Source organism: Diadema antillarum, unplaced genomic scaffold, assembly GCF_040938485.1.
Source record: "Diadema antillarum isolate AM-2024a unplaced genomic scaffold, OU_Dant_1.0 scf00000011, whole genome shotgun sequence".
NCBI classification, from domain to species: Eukaryota; Metazoa; Echinodermata; class Echinoidea; order Diadematoida; family Diadematidae; genus Diadema; species Diadema antillarum.
This window is the reverse complement of record NW_027270900.1, coordinates 205,187-220,517: the sequence shown is the minus strand read 5'-3', so window position 1 is coordinate 220,517 and position 15,331 is coordinate 205,187. Positions and strand designations below refer to the sequence as shown.

The window sequence follows — 15,331 nt, the reverse complement described above, 5'->3', positions numbered from 1 at the left end:
AAAATCGTGGTCCCTATTTAAAGCAATTCAAGCAGCTGATTAGGACAGATGAATACAAACTACAGCAACCAGTCAAGTTTAATACTGTAACACGAGAATTAATTTAACCAACTTGGTTAAATTCTTCTCCGTGTTCAATGTAACTTTCCAGTACGACATGGCATAATATCACACAAATAGATCAGAGAATTCTTTGGTCAACTTTGGAGGAAAAGTCAATCAATAAAGAAGGAGACAACAAAATCATTTGAATGTTTCAAGATTTGTAACAATTTACCTATGGCCACTTCAACTGTATTTCTAAGGGGAGGTTTTGGGTATTGAAGTTATTGACAAAGTGATTTCAAATCTATTGTGTACAAACAAAACTGATGCAAAAGCTATGAGATTATCAACCAGTCTCATTTACAACAAAGCATCAATCAACTAGTTGTATAAACTTTCTTCTAAAGGGACACATACACAGGCCTGGCTGTTATGGTAATACAATAAAGCATATCCCACAGATACAGGATTATCATGTGCAGAAATACAATACTTCAGCCAGTGCCATTGTGAAAAGAAAAAGAAAAGAAAAGAAGAAGAAAGAATTTTCAAGGAATAAATATAATATGGGATAGTTGACTTTACGTAAATTGACAGGAGCTGTGAGTGTACACAAAATACAAATACCATAGACTTGTCATTCTTTCTTTCATTGATGTATTCAATAGATCATGTCAATTTACCTGTACATCACATGTGTTAGATATGGTAAACATTGCAAATAGTCCCAGATGTGCTATGCAAAGTTACAATCAACCCTTACATGCACCAAAATTGCCTTTTTGGGCAGACCGAGCTAAACTCATGGATAGGTATCAAAGCGAAATACCAAGGCATATTGAAAGGGCCATTTTGAGCAGTTTTGTGAGAATTGCTTCAAAGGTCAGTAAAAATACTATTGTATTCCACTAGCTCAAATATGATTTGATAATGTAATAAATCAGATTGTATAAACAAGAAGCATTTACTCTCCATAGTACAATGTCAGTGAAGTTTTTGTTTTTTATTCTCAATCAATATTGTGTATAATTTTATCACCATAGTTCAGCTTCTACGAAAGCTTTAATGGTCCTGCTGCTTTTGACTTGGATAGAGGCAATTTGTTCAGTGTTAGTAGTACCACATTGCACTCCTCTGACAGAAAGACCAACACACATACAAACACACATACACACTTACTTTGAGAAAATCATACATGCACAGTGCAATCCAGTTGGAAAGAAGTTTTTCCACTATAGTTTCTGTCCTGTAGACACATTGGTTGTAACGAAACATGCAATGCAGCAAATGAGGGAAATTAAACTCTAGGCAGCAAATATGAAGACATCATCAACAATCCAGTACCAAAATAATAATCTCACTGTAGTTGTAGAGAGACAAAAAGTACATAACAAACTTCATACGAGAAAAAATATGGTGTCCAGCACAGCTGTCGATAAAAAGAAAAATTTATCACATGCAATATTCCATCCAAGGCACAATAATAGAATTTCATAATTATACTGACATACAGTGCACATACATAGTAATGCCCTGAATCAATGTTTTCTACACATTTTTCCTGAATCTTGACAGTGAAGTATATGTGATGAACATGAGGGAAAAAAGGGCACATATACAACATGCACCTCAAATAACTGGTCATTATTTATAATAGTGCATCCTTCATGAGTGTGCAGCACAGAGTTCTCTGTTTCTACATCATGAAATATGATTGACATTACATGTGATCTGTAACAGCTTCATATCTGACTGGAAGAACAAGCAAAATCATACAGAAAATCATGCATTAAAATCATAATGTTGTGACTGAAATGGAGGTTAATACATGTAACAAGCATGACTATGAACAATACATTCTATTCATGTATATCATACATGTACAAATGCGTGCAGTATGAACTGACACATACACTATTCACAAATACAAATATATGAATGTAAATGTACTAATTCACATCTACTACTTTTATTTGGTAATACAGCATTCATATCCTTTTCTGGTTGTACAATGTAATTCAGGAATACAGTACAGTCTAGTGGACGTGGAAACATATTTCAGCAAGCATTTGCCTGTGAATGGCAACAATACTATAATGAACAATCAATGTTTCCTGGGTGAATTCACATATCTCTCTGACAGTCTAATGAAGTGACATTTGACCTATGAACTCACCTCTTGAAAAGAGACACCATGTGACCTTTCTCTGCCGCTCTCTCCACATCCCTCTTCAGATATGACATGAGAACTCTGAGAGGAAAACCAAAGTACAGTATATAACATCAGAGAGAAATCAATTTCAGTGGTGGTAAAATGGACACGTCTGCGATTTGAGCACACAAAAGTATCATGACCTGCAACAAAGGATCTGAGTAGTTAAATTTCAAGTCTGATACATCATATCTTCAGTATCAAATGAACATACCGTCTATGCGACAAATGAAAGCTGCTAAGACTGGTCTGACCCAGAGAGACTGAGTGTTTCATAACATAAACTTGAAGCCATTTTTGAGGTCCATTGGTTGTGGACAATGACCAGTTCGTATCTCTAGGAAGGCCACGCTTTACTGTTCTGAAAAAGGTGGAGCAAAACCTACATTGAGTGGTCAGTCAATCACACTGAAAATGGGTGCATGACACTGACCACTCATGGTCTATCATAGATGACCACTGCATAAGACTTGGCACAGAGTGCAGTACATCGAGACACAATATGCAATACAAGACAATTTGGCAAACCACTTGCACACACGAAGGACACTATGTACTTTAAACCCAATGAGGACAGGATCTTGCTACAACACGCATTTCCCATAGACACTTGCCCGAGTATACTCGGGACTCATCTTCAATGGGTTAACAAAATACAATGTATACATTGTAATGATAATGCTGACACTTTCAGTACAGTTTCCTGTATTGGGTTTGTGACATAGTACTCACTCGGTGAGATAGGCCATCTTTCCCTCAGTAACCAGGATGACTGTGATTAGTGAAGCAAAGTTGACCCTGAAGGAGATAAAGAAATGGATTATATTCTGTCTCTTGTAATCACTGTTGCGCATTGCAGCTGATTATTCTCATTTAAGTTAATTCCATCAGTTGCACTTTGAGCTACAGCAGTAGCTCTTTGGTTGCTTACTATCCATATTATCTAGACTAAAACACATATCAATGTACCCGAAGTCAGACCTAAAGTCAAATATCATCGCTTTTGAGGCAAAGTATCTCTGGTGTTGAGTGTCAAGTTTCAATTGACTCTACCAAAATGGCATGGCTAAAACATACATACAATACAATACAAAGACCATTTCTTTCACTCCATTTACAAACAAATTCACTTTAAAAGAATTGCAAGTTTAGCACAAACCATCAAATTTACTGCTTATACAAAGATGAAAATAATACTGACATGGTGACAAGACGTTTACTTAATTCTATTAAGCCCAAGCTATTTGGACCCCTCGCAGGCACATTGTGCCCCCCCCCCCCTATAACTTTTTTTAATTATTTGATGTATCATCGTCATATTTGGCACGTGGGTAGAGTAACTCATACTCTACATGACTGTACATTTGAATTTTCACAAGGTCACCCATGGAGGGCGCTATTTACCAAAATATAAAGAAATAAATAGGAAATATGCTAAAAACATGATTTTCTGTATAATTTCTTTATCCCCATTATATATGTCTTAGTATAGACCAATAATTTTCATATTTGCCACAAATGATAAGCAAGTGGAATTTTATTATTTGTTATGGTTGAAATTTCTCAAGGTCACCACATGGGGGCGCTATTCATATCAACATAATGATACATTATGAGACCTGAGATGAAATGTTTGGGATGGGTACATGTATAGTTATGACATTTCATATTTGCATAATACTGGAATTTTGAGATTGCAATTGATAATATGATAAACTAATGATATAAGAGGCATAACTTGGGTGAAGGAATCAAAATAACTATAAAATATAAGGGCAATCTTTACAAAATATTATTGTTTTCAATTATCTCTATTATATCTATTGTTTTATGCCTTTGTCACATAAAAACAAAGGAAATAACAAGAAAAACTTTCCAGGACCATAATTACTTCGAATTTCGCTCCTTTAACAAATTTCAGCCAAGAAACACCCATTTCATACACTGCAATGCTGTTCAATGAAATGGGAACAGAAAAAAGATGCAAAATCTGACTGACATGGTTGACAGTTTATGGTTGTCATGGCAACCAGCAACATCAAATATAGCTAAATTACATATCAAAATGTTCGCAATAAGATTTTAGGAAAAGTCACCAAATTTTGTTGAAATCGGATTAAGGGCGAAGGAGTGGCAAACGAAAATCTGGTAGGGGGGCACAATGTGCCCCTCCTTGGGCTTTATAGGGTTAAATCAAGGTTCAAAAGCCACAAACACAAGAATCACTTGATAAAGATGACCATTTATTACGACTTGATAGTGGTTCTAACTCATGGTCAATCACATTTACTGCCAGTATGAAGAACTTATTTTACAACTTTGCTTGTGTATAGTTTATCCATCCACTACATATTCTTCACAACTCATTTCTTTTATATGGACATAACAAAAAGTGTTTCTAATCTGGTGATTAACCCTTTGACTTGAGTAAGGAAGAAAGTCATACTAAAATGAACACAAAGTGAATCTGTCACTGGGCATGGTATGATATGGGCTAAACAGTAAGAGTGCGGCTGGCCTTCCTGAGCAGGCTTCTCTCACCTGGCTCTCTTGTTGTGGAGGTTCCTCTCCTCCAATCTGTCGATGAACCGTACCAGGAAATCCTTCTGGCCGAGGAGGTGGGAGAATTTGAGCATGGCCCTCTCCAAACTTTCTGAGACATACTGGGAAGAATTGACAGCAACATAGACACAAGATATTCATAATCAATATCGTGTACACCAGTAACTTGGGATACATCATTGCTGAATATCGCCCTCTATGGACCTTGTGCATCAGCTGTGGAATTCTTTATGTACAACTTTAATACTTTGTTGTTCTCAAATTTATATCTAAAAGCTAAGCAATCAACTTTGCTTCCTGGCCTACGTACCATAATTTCCTCTGAAGGTGTATCCAGTTGAAGCTCCACTAATTCTTTCAACAACAACAACAACAACAAAGAGACCCACACATACACACACAAAACTGTCATACCTATGCTCATTTGATAAACACACACCAGAAATAATTCTTACAGACCTACAATTCAAAAAGTCAATTTGTCCAATGCTCAAACTACTGAAAGAAACTGTAAATTTGTATATCACACACAGCACATTTGCAATGTAGGGTGTGTTTGAAAGTAAACCCACTTAATAGGACAATGTTTGTTTGTTTCTTTTTTTCTTTCTTTCTTTCTTTTTTATTTGATGACAATACGAATATCTGGTAGCAAGCATTTGAGGGCACAAAAAATAATATTCTTGGGATTTTGTTTTTCACTTGGGAGGTTTTAACATAAAACACACAGCTAAAATAGGAATAAAGAACTAAGATATGTAATTCCAATTGGCTTGTTCACAGAGCATCACAGGTCAAAGGTTTCAGTAAAATGCACAAGGACACTAGGTGTGGTCACCTCAGGATCAGCGGTTGGTGGGAGGTGCTCCAGACCAGCAAACATCATGTTGAGGAGGTAATCCCTGGTGCTGACAAAGGGCATCTTGTGTTGCAGAACCTGGGCTCGGATCTCAGACATGTCAACATGCAGAGCCTGAAACACTGTGGGCACACAGAGGGCATCCTAAAAGGCTTGTTTTCATATTTCAATCAATTTCATTTTGTGTTTTTTGTTCAAAACTGTTGAATTCATTCAATTTCATATTATGAGGGTTTTTTTTTCATATACAGTGTAAATTCAGGAAACAAAGAAGAATGATTAACAGAAATGATAACTGTAATCCATCTATACTTAACCACATGTGCTAAAAAGTAATTACCATTTATGAGTACAACAAAAAGAATATTCATGAGGTGAAAGATGAAATGATCCATACAATTAGGTGCAGCTGAGTTGAATGGATCAATATAATTTCATCTTTCACCAAATGAAATAGTTTGTCCCTTGCACGAATGAAAAACATTTATTTCTTTTATAAACACCTAGAAATAGATACTTGTCATTTGATGTTTGATGAATTTAGAAACAAGAGAGAATGTCCAAATTTGTGATCAAGCGAGCGCTGAGCACTATATGCTAGCGTACTGTCAATCAATTTGCTTGATCGCAGGCACACTGCAAAAGCAATCATTATATATACATAGTGTGCCGGGCTCTCGATGTGCGTGCAATGGAACAAATGGCATGGATCCATGACTGCACAGTAAATGGAGTCACAACTGCACAAATTATGATGTAATAGTAAAATGGGACAAATGATCAATGTCAAACAACCAATTATATAACAAGGATCTATTTAGGTGTTACATAAAGTTGAATACCGGTAGTTACAACGTAGCAAGCCCACTCAGGTATACAAATGTGTCTCCGTCCAACAGGAGGGCCATGGTGACATAATAATGACAAGGGGGACTTCATAATCTCTATTCATTGGCAATTACTGTGCACATTGGTATAGAAAGTGCTCCAGCGAGGGGGCCATTTTTGGCAAACACAATAAGGGTAAAATTTGTGACAGTGATCCACGGTGTGCATATGTGGGTGCTGCTGTATGACACTCTCCTGAGCTGCTCACCTGCGTCTGCCTTGTGGCGAATCTTGAGCTCCATGGCGCTGAGCTGCCGGGCAATCTTACTGACGTTGCTCTGGCTCCTCCTGTACATCAACGCCATGGCGATAACCATGGCGACCAGGATGACGATGAGAATCACCACCAGTGCGATGATGTAAGCAGGGAAAGAATCATCATCATAGAGCAGGGAGCCCAGTTGGAACTCTAGGTTGCCATTAATAACCTTATAATAGAGAAAGGGAGAGGTAAACAATGATAAACATGTCATATAATTGCAATTAATAGCCAGTGAATGTGGTGATATCTCAATACATGCATTCTTAGGTTGCAACTTTAATAGAAAAACTTAATATTCAATATTTCATTTTGTGCTTATTAATGTAGCTTCATCTATTATTTCACATGCAGTTTATATTTAACAAAAAAAAAACAGCCATTATTACTGATCATCAAATGTTACACACCATAGCCACTAGCCAGTAGCCAGTAGCCACATTGCTACCCATGGCTAGTTTATCGTCTTTCCACATCATGCAGAACAGGTATAGGTGTGCTGCTGTTCTATAAAACAAATATAATACAAACAGTATTTTCTTTTTAAAAAGACTCAAAAGTGATGAGTCTGATTTACATCACCTTAAGCTCAACAGTAAAAAAGTATTCCTCTTTTGTACGAGACAAAAAAAAAAAAATATAAGCAGTTGTATCTTCTTCTAAACTGGTGTGACATGAAAGAAAAACTAATCAATATTTTGAAAATAATTTCATTAAACTACAGAATATATGCAGGCTCTTGAGTTTGAACTAACTTGACATATTTCATTCTGCTCTGGCAAATCTGTCAGGAATTGTAAACTTACTACGACTGCTGGTAGACTCCTTCTGGGGCCTGGAGACAGGGTACCTGTGTAGTCTCCTGGACCAGGCTTTATAATGGGTAAGTTACACCTCAAGTGAGTGGCATTGAGCAGAATCACAGGGCAGCTACCATCTGAACCAATCAGGACTTGAATATCATGCTTGTCACTTGCCAAATTAAGTCCAACGCCCTGTACAAAGAGGTGAATAAAAAGTCAAATGTATCTGAATGCCTATTGTTTCATACCTGTTCAGTGTGGAGCTCAATTGAATATTATACAGTGTGTGTCATAGGCCATTTCTTGAAAAAATATGTATTGGATGCCTATTGGATGAATGAATGAAAGACCATGAAACTAGTAAAACCTTATTGTAAGTACAAGTACTGTACTTTACCAGCAAACATAACACCTCCAGGGCTGTTGCTACACCTTTTGCCAACAAAATACAATGAGAATAGGTCCTTCCAACTGATACAATACCAATTCGTTGAGGATGAGTCCCGAGTATACTCGGGAAGGTGTATATGGGAAATGCGTCTTGTAGCAAAATCAGACTCTCCTCAACAGGTTAAAGATTGCTAAATCCACCTTCCACACTGGAATACTTTAAAGGTGGGTTGTTTTTGTCTTGGGGGGGGGGGGGGGGGGTTGAATCAACCCCCCCTTGACATTTTTTGTGACTACTCCACCGCACAAAATTGTTTGACCACGCCGTTCGCTGACTTTTTACTTTCAAGTCTCGCGCATCTTTTGACACCATTTTCGCGAAAATCGTGCATACCATTACGACGCTGCACGACCTTTTATACATGCCTATCAGACCGAAAATGGCTAAAAAACATGATTTTGTGTATAAAGTCTATGCTAATGGAGTTTTCTCTTCTTATTCATAAAGATATGATTATTTTAACTTTCATGGGCTGAAACTAATTAATTTTAGCATAATTATGCTTCAAATAGGTTCTGTCATAAATTTTGAGAAAAAAAATGATAAAACAGAAGGTCGAAAAAACAAAGAAATACATAAGAAATTTATAAAACAATAAAATACATAAGAAATTGATTTTGATACCAGATTTTTTTTTCATGTACATTGTTAGGAATGCTACAAAGAATGTTATCACCAAAAATTAGGATTCTAAGAGTTTCAATTTCTGATGGTAGATTACGCCACAGGTAATGTATGTGCCAATTTTCATGGCGATTGCGCGAGCGACAGCCGAGATCTGGGGGGGGGGGGGGGGGGAACACCCAAAAAAGCCAGGCCTGGTTAGGGTTAAATTATTACACACACACACACACACACACACAAAATCAAATTCAAATAAATTATGTCAACAAGTTTACATGACCCAATCATAAAACAGAAAAACGAAAACAAAACGAAAGGCAATATATCGGGAAGCTTTACTCCTTTTTCTAAAAGCTTATTTCTATTAGTCCCATTTTTACAGGTCTTTTAGCAATCTGACATACATGTACAGACTGTACCTGCAATGTCAGTGGCACCACAGGATTCACATTGAGTATCATGTCTGTCTCGCTGAAGTTGAAGTACACTGGATCCCTGTAGTACGTCAACAGCCCACCATCTATCACGAATCCATCGAAGTCAAAGTCCAGCTTTGCCTGCACTGGGGAGTTGACATCTCGACGTCTCCTCTGAGACACGGGTCCAGGGAGACTCGGAGAAGGGCACACCAAGACGGAATCATTACCAGAGCACACCTGTGTGGTGGAAGACAGCACCCATCTCTTAACCTTTCTCCATCCTTGTCTTGCCAGACTTCCAGGATGTATTCCACAGCACTCACAAAACATACAAATATTCACACCCAAACTAGTCTAGCATGTGTAAAAACTTAAAACAGACCATCTGCTTTAATATGCTTTCTTAAGTTTCCCATCTGCCAGTTTCCATCACTAGATCAGCTATGACAATTTTAAAGTGGAAACAACCTTCTCCATTCATCTAAAGTCCAAGCAAATCACGCCAATTATGACCTTTCTTTTGTTGTTGATGTTCTGCAGTCAAAGTTTCACATATCAATCTTACACAATATTAACACAGTAATACCAAACTGCAATGGAATTCATTACACCCTAAATGAAGACTGTACAAAATGCCTCAGTCTAATAAAGTTGCTTAAATTGAATTGTCAATGATAACAAATCCAAACAATTTGAGAAACATACTGCTTGCATCTCCAGTGCATTTAATAAATCTATCAAAAAACAAAAGATATATAATATATATCTATCTTATGATATACGGCTTATATGTGAACAATAATACAAATTCATATCTGAGCTATCCAATGGAACTTAATATTCAGTCTTCATCAAAGGGCAATGCAAGGTCTGTGATTGAAAAAAAAAAAAAAAAAACATACCTCTTGTGAACTGGCACCTCCATAACTTATAACAGTCATGGGATCTTGGATCAAGTCAAATCCTTCACCAACGACCACCATGTTTATTCCTCCACTGTGAAATCCAAAAAGCATGGAACAGCACAAATATAAGATAACCAGCACACTTGAGACAACTCTAGCTGTCATGTTTTAAGAGAAGCAGTTGAGGAAACTGATTTCTGTGACCAAAACAACCATGATATTAGGCTTGATTTTTTTTTTTATTCTTGCAAAATTCAGAGATTCAGAGATCCACTCATCTTCGACTACTAATGAAGGGAATACCAAGGCAATAGGTTACACACTATATGACATCAACTTGATATTCTTCTGCAGAAAAGCTACCTGTACAATACATCATTTTTATTCTCACTCTTTAAACTTGCTGCATTTTATCAATTTTACTTGCATATCATATGGCATTTTATGCTATATGATTTTTATATTTTTTAAAATTATTTTCTTTTTATTTTTTTATTTTTTTTATTTCAATTTTTTGATTTCATCATTCTCATTATCATTTTTTTTTGTTTTGTTTTGTTTTGTTTTTTTTGGGGGGGGGGGAGTTGACAAAGCATACCTTGCAATGGATCTTCTATCAAAGCTGGGGTCGTTCAAGTTGAGTATTTGGGGGTTGGCTAGGAAGGAGAATTTCTCCTCAGAGAGTCTCACGGCCGAGTCATCTATGGTGAGGCGCAGGGTCTCATTTCTGACAGCACGACTCTGCCCCGTCTCACACAGGACTGTGGTCTCATTGACGAACCTGACACGGTGAATGTGACAACAGAGATTGAAAGTAGCATACGTGACGTGCTATGAGTGGTTCACATTGACCGAACATTCGATCATGGCGGTGATCCATCTTGACACGTGCTGTCATGGATGTTTTTTTTTTTTCCTGCGGCAAGAGCGCTTGCGGTTGCCCACACAAGATGAAAGGATATAACCACAGAGCCTGTAGTCATTTTGTGGGTATTTTGATAAGTGACCTTGACATGAAATATGCTACATTCATCATGCAGCTGTGAATGTACTCTTCATGTACCTGGTACTATAGGTGATGAGTAGTGTAGAAATGACAGCAGAGTGAGTAACCTTTATGCACTTTTGCCAACACATGTGTACCTGTGCGTGCATACAGTTGTATGTGTGCGTGCGTGTGTGTGTGTGTGTGTGTGTGTGTGTGTATTAGTAATGCCAGAATGAATAACACACCATATTTAACTCTTTATGTGCCACGTTCGCATGCCTGACTCAGTTGACGGCATGCCAAGTTCGCATACTCTGCTCGAACGCACAAACCCATCAAGACCCACAAACCCGCCCAGACCCATTGATAAATCGCCAAATGCCACAGTACATTGAAAGCGTTTCTCACGATTCCAGTCTTGTCACATGTAGCTTGCATTTGATGTGGGGATTGACTATGAAGTGGTATTCCCTAGTGGATTTCTTAGTAAATTCTAAGTTTCTGTCTATGTTTCATGTGCAAGAGTCGTGGCTCTATGAATGATTTAGCGACTGGTCAATCGAAAGAAAATAATCACAGATTTGTTGTGCAATTCACATTGAACAAAGCTTGGCAGTTTTTCTACAACTTTGCTGTTAAATGCCCAGGGTAACAAGAATCTATGAAAGTTACATAGATTTCAAAAACAGAATGTTTGCTTTGCTGTCTCAAAATAATGTGGCACACAGGGCTTTACAGTATGGTACATAAAGAGTTAAGGATAGGTACAGTTCACAGTGAAAGCTATGCATGAATCTCTGGTCAAAATGTCATACAGATATTGACAATATTTCTTTACAACACACAATCAAGACACAAATTCCATTTTAATATAGAGCTTTTCACACTAAATTTTTGAGGCATATTATGATGTATATAAAATGGCATACAATCCACAAGAAGTATCTACATATTATAATTATTGCCAGATAGGCAATTGTTTGCCGACACTTTACAAAATTTGCAGTGTTAATGGCTCTAATCGGACAACCCAAACAAGGGGAAGATTCTGACCTCTACATAACACTGCCATAGAAATCAGTATCAATGTCATTCAACTAGATCCAATCATCTCTAAAAGGTCACACAAAATGGGGAAAAAAGTCTTTCACAGGCCAAATGCTTTCCATTTTGCTATTAAAAGACAAGATGAAAGATATCAACATCTACATAGAATGTAACATGAGGTCTCTAGTATCACGGTTTCATTCAAACCCACCTTATATTGCACTCTACATCCCCAAAGTGTGCGCTGTGCAGCCTTCCAGAGCCCAAGTGAGAACCTGTGATGGTAACCTCCGTTCCACCTGCCATTGGCCCCATCCTTGGTGTAAAATGCTGGATCATGGGATCCTGCAAAAATGGTAAAAAGCATGAAATGTTATATTTATACCACGCATGCAATGATAAAAGATACCTAGACTGATTTGAAAACTTACTAAAAAACTTCTCAGCATTGGATGAACTGCTTGCAGCCTTCCTTAGATAAACAAACACAAAAGCAAAACGATCAAAAGCAATGTGTGGCATTTCCATTCATTCACCTGTCCTCACCAGAATGTAAGCTGCGTCTTTTGAAGAGTACTGAATTTTCTTGTTTGTGACCTGACCTTTCAAGGAATCACATTATGACAGCAATTCTTTGCTTCAGCTTTTTTTTATCATGTTGCAAAATCTTATACAAAATTTGCCAAGAACTTGCATGGGTTCTAGATCAATGACTGCAACCTCAGGATAATCAGCCAGTCTTCATTAAATTGTATCATTCTATCCCTATTCCTAGTAAATGTTCTCCAGTTACAACTGATTGACAAATTGCCCTACATCGACATAAATAAATAGTTCTCCAGTTAGGTATCAAGTGAAATTGACCATACACTCTACTGGCCTTCACTTCACACATGTTCCCTCTTTTAAAGGACAAGTTCACCTTCATGAACATAAGGATTGAGAGAATGCAACAATATTAGTAGAACACATCAGTGAAAGTTTGAGGAAAATTGGACAATCGATGCAAAAGTTATGAATTTTTAAAATTTTTGTGTTGGAACCGCTGGATGAGGAGACTACTACAGCTTGTGAGTATTATGCGTACAACAGTATAAAGAAAATGTAAAGAAAATTCAACATATTTTCACTTTGTTTCGCATAATAAAAGAGCACTTGACTTGCCTCTTTCTAAAGGCAAGGGGAATAATATTACCCATAACATCTGTCGGTAACGAGTCGGGGGAAGAATGTGTACTTTTTTCAAAAGATGAAATTTTGTTAAATTCTCTTTATATTTTCCTTATACTGTTGTACGCATGTGACATCTAAGTTATTCACACACTGCAGTAGTCTTCTCATCCAGCGGTTACTGCACAAAAACTTCAAAAATTCATAACTTTTGAACGGATTGTCCGATTTTCCTCAAACTTTCAATGATGTGTTCTACTAATATTGCTACATTCTCTCAATCCTTATGTTTATGAAGGTGAACTTGTCCTTTAATGACTCCTTAATTACTCTGACAGACATCAACAGAGTATGATGACAAGTCTATGCATCATGCATGCCGCTCTGTGCATGAGGGGAACATATTTCACAGTACACATGGTTTTGTGGTTGCATGATTCAACAGTCCCATGCTCACAGTGTATGTAAATGCCTGGCTGCTGGTTGCCTGTCGGTTGGCACCCTGCCCTTCCACGGTGACTGTCACACGGCCTGTTTCGTGCCTTGCACCAGGAGCAGTCAGACAGCTAACACTGCAAGAGAGCCATAAGAGACATGAATTCAAATACTCAATAGCTAAAGGGAAAGTAGGTACAATCTTGGGGAAATGTGATGTTAACATGAATGTTAATAACCCTGGTACTTATCACTTCTCTTCTTTTAAGGTTACTTTGAATAAATTCAGAGTTTAAAGACAACCAATCAAGGATAATTTGAGGGATATAAAAAAAAAATAGAAGAATGTTGTCTATTTCGTGTTGCCTCTGACTGATTTCTCACAAAATGGTACATGTATCCTACAGGTAAATCTGAATAGCCTATTCCTTATAAAGCATCTTTGGTGTATATCATCAATTTCAAATCCCTCTACTTTCCGCCTCCCCCCCCCCCAAAAAAAAAAAAGATCAAATGACTGATTTTCTTTCAAAACTTGTGAAGACATTGCCTTCCAATATTTCAGATGACAGAGTAGAATAAGGTATTTGTAACATAGTTTTGGTTTTCTTTTTAGCCGAGGGGAAAAAAAAAATCCATTAAAAAAAAATCAGTGATTTTTACTGGGACAAAACTTTAAAGAAACATATCAATCAAACACCACCATGACTTTTTCTGTACCCATACAGGAAATCACCATCGTCTAACTATTTTATCATTCATCCAATTCATGAAAAGTTTTACACTTTTCTCGTTATTGTTTAAAAGCTATATCTAATCAAACTGTCTCTCAGGGGCATATTTCCCATGAAAATCTAAAAAATACAAACATCATCATACCCAGTGGAGACCTGAAGTGTAGCTGAATAGCAATTGTTCTTACCAACTAAAGTATCTACATCTTCAAGTTCGTTGTAGTCTAGAAATATTTGGAAGCATTGGAAGCAAAGAATTAAGACCTGCTATGTTGTAACATCGCATACCTCAGACCTGGTTGGTAAAAGTCCTCCATGCCCGACAGGGAGCAGTTTGAATCACCAATCATTACACTGACTACATCACTGAAAGAAACGCCCAGGTCTGTTCCAGAGACTTCCACTCTGGTGTTGCCTTCCATGGGACCAGATGTTGGCCAGAACTGCACACATAACGACACAAGTCGATTCAATTCAAATACAGCAGCTGTTTTTCCCTTGATTCAATTTCTTTTAACTGCATTATAGCCTAAGCAGAATATGGAATAAAAGCCACATCATGTATTTTTGAACTGATAGCATGTATTTAACAGACACAGCAGGTAGTAAGTATGAGCTGGTAGTCTCTGTAAATGGTACATTGCAGAGCATAACACCTGTCACTATCTTCAGGAAAGAATCTTAATGTATCATGCCCTTCCCCCACCAAAAAAAATAACACAAACAAAAACAAACACAAAAACATATTCAAACATATATTGCCTTTACTAGTCAGTTATTTGCGCACACACACATACACAATTTGTTTTGTTTTTTATTATGACTTTCTTGTAGAAAACTCAAACTGAAATGAAACAGAAACAAACAGTATACTTGCTACAATCACATCTGAATAAAAAATGGAAGTTTTGAACAATTGGAATCAGGCTT

At 37.2% G+C, this 15,331-nt stretch overlaps 1 protein-coding gene across 1 annotated transcript in view; it reads right to left on the bottom strand.

Annotated features, from left to right (window-relative positions):
- LOC139720422 (plexin-B1-like) overlaps positions 1-15,331 on the bottom strand; it is a 55,804-nt gene that overhangs the window by 38,347 nt on the left and 2,126 nt on the right. The window contains exons 4-16 of the mRNA XM_071631786.1: positions 14,690-14,844; positions 13,690-13,804; positions 12,274-12,407; positions 10,626-10,808; positions 10,025-10,118; positions 9,123-9,359; positions 7,632-7,820; positions 6,775-6,994; positions 5,658-5,800; positions 4,799-4,920; positions 2,990-3,055; positions 2,222-2,296; positions 1,225-1,291 (exon numbers count right to left, since the gene is read on the bottom strand). Coding sequence (XP_071487887.1) covers positions 1,225-1,291; positions 2,222-2,296; positions 2,990-3,055; positions 4,799-4,920; positions 5,658-5,800; positions 6,775-6,994; positions 7,632-7,820; positions 9,123-9,359; positions 10,025-10,118; positions 10,626-10,808; positions 12,274-12,407; positions 13,690-13,804; positions 14,690-14,844 — 1,800 coding nt within the window. The remainder of the gene's footprint in view (positions 1-1,224; positions 1,292-2,221; positions 2,297-2,989; positions 3,056-4,798; positions 4,921-5,657; positions 5,801-6,774; positions 6,995-7,631; positions 7,821-9,122; positions 9,360-10,024; positions 10,119-10,625; positions 10,809-12,273; positions 12,408-13,689; positions 13,805-14,689; positions 14,845-15,331) is intronic.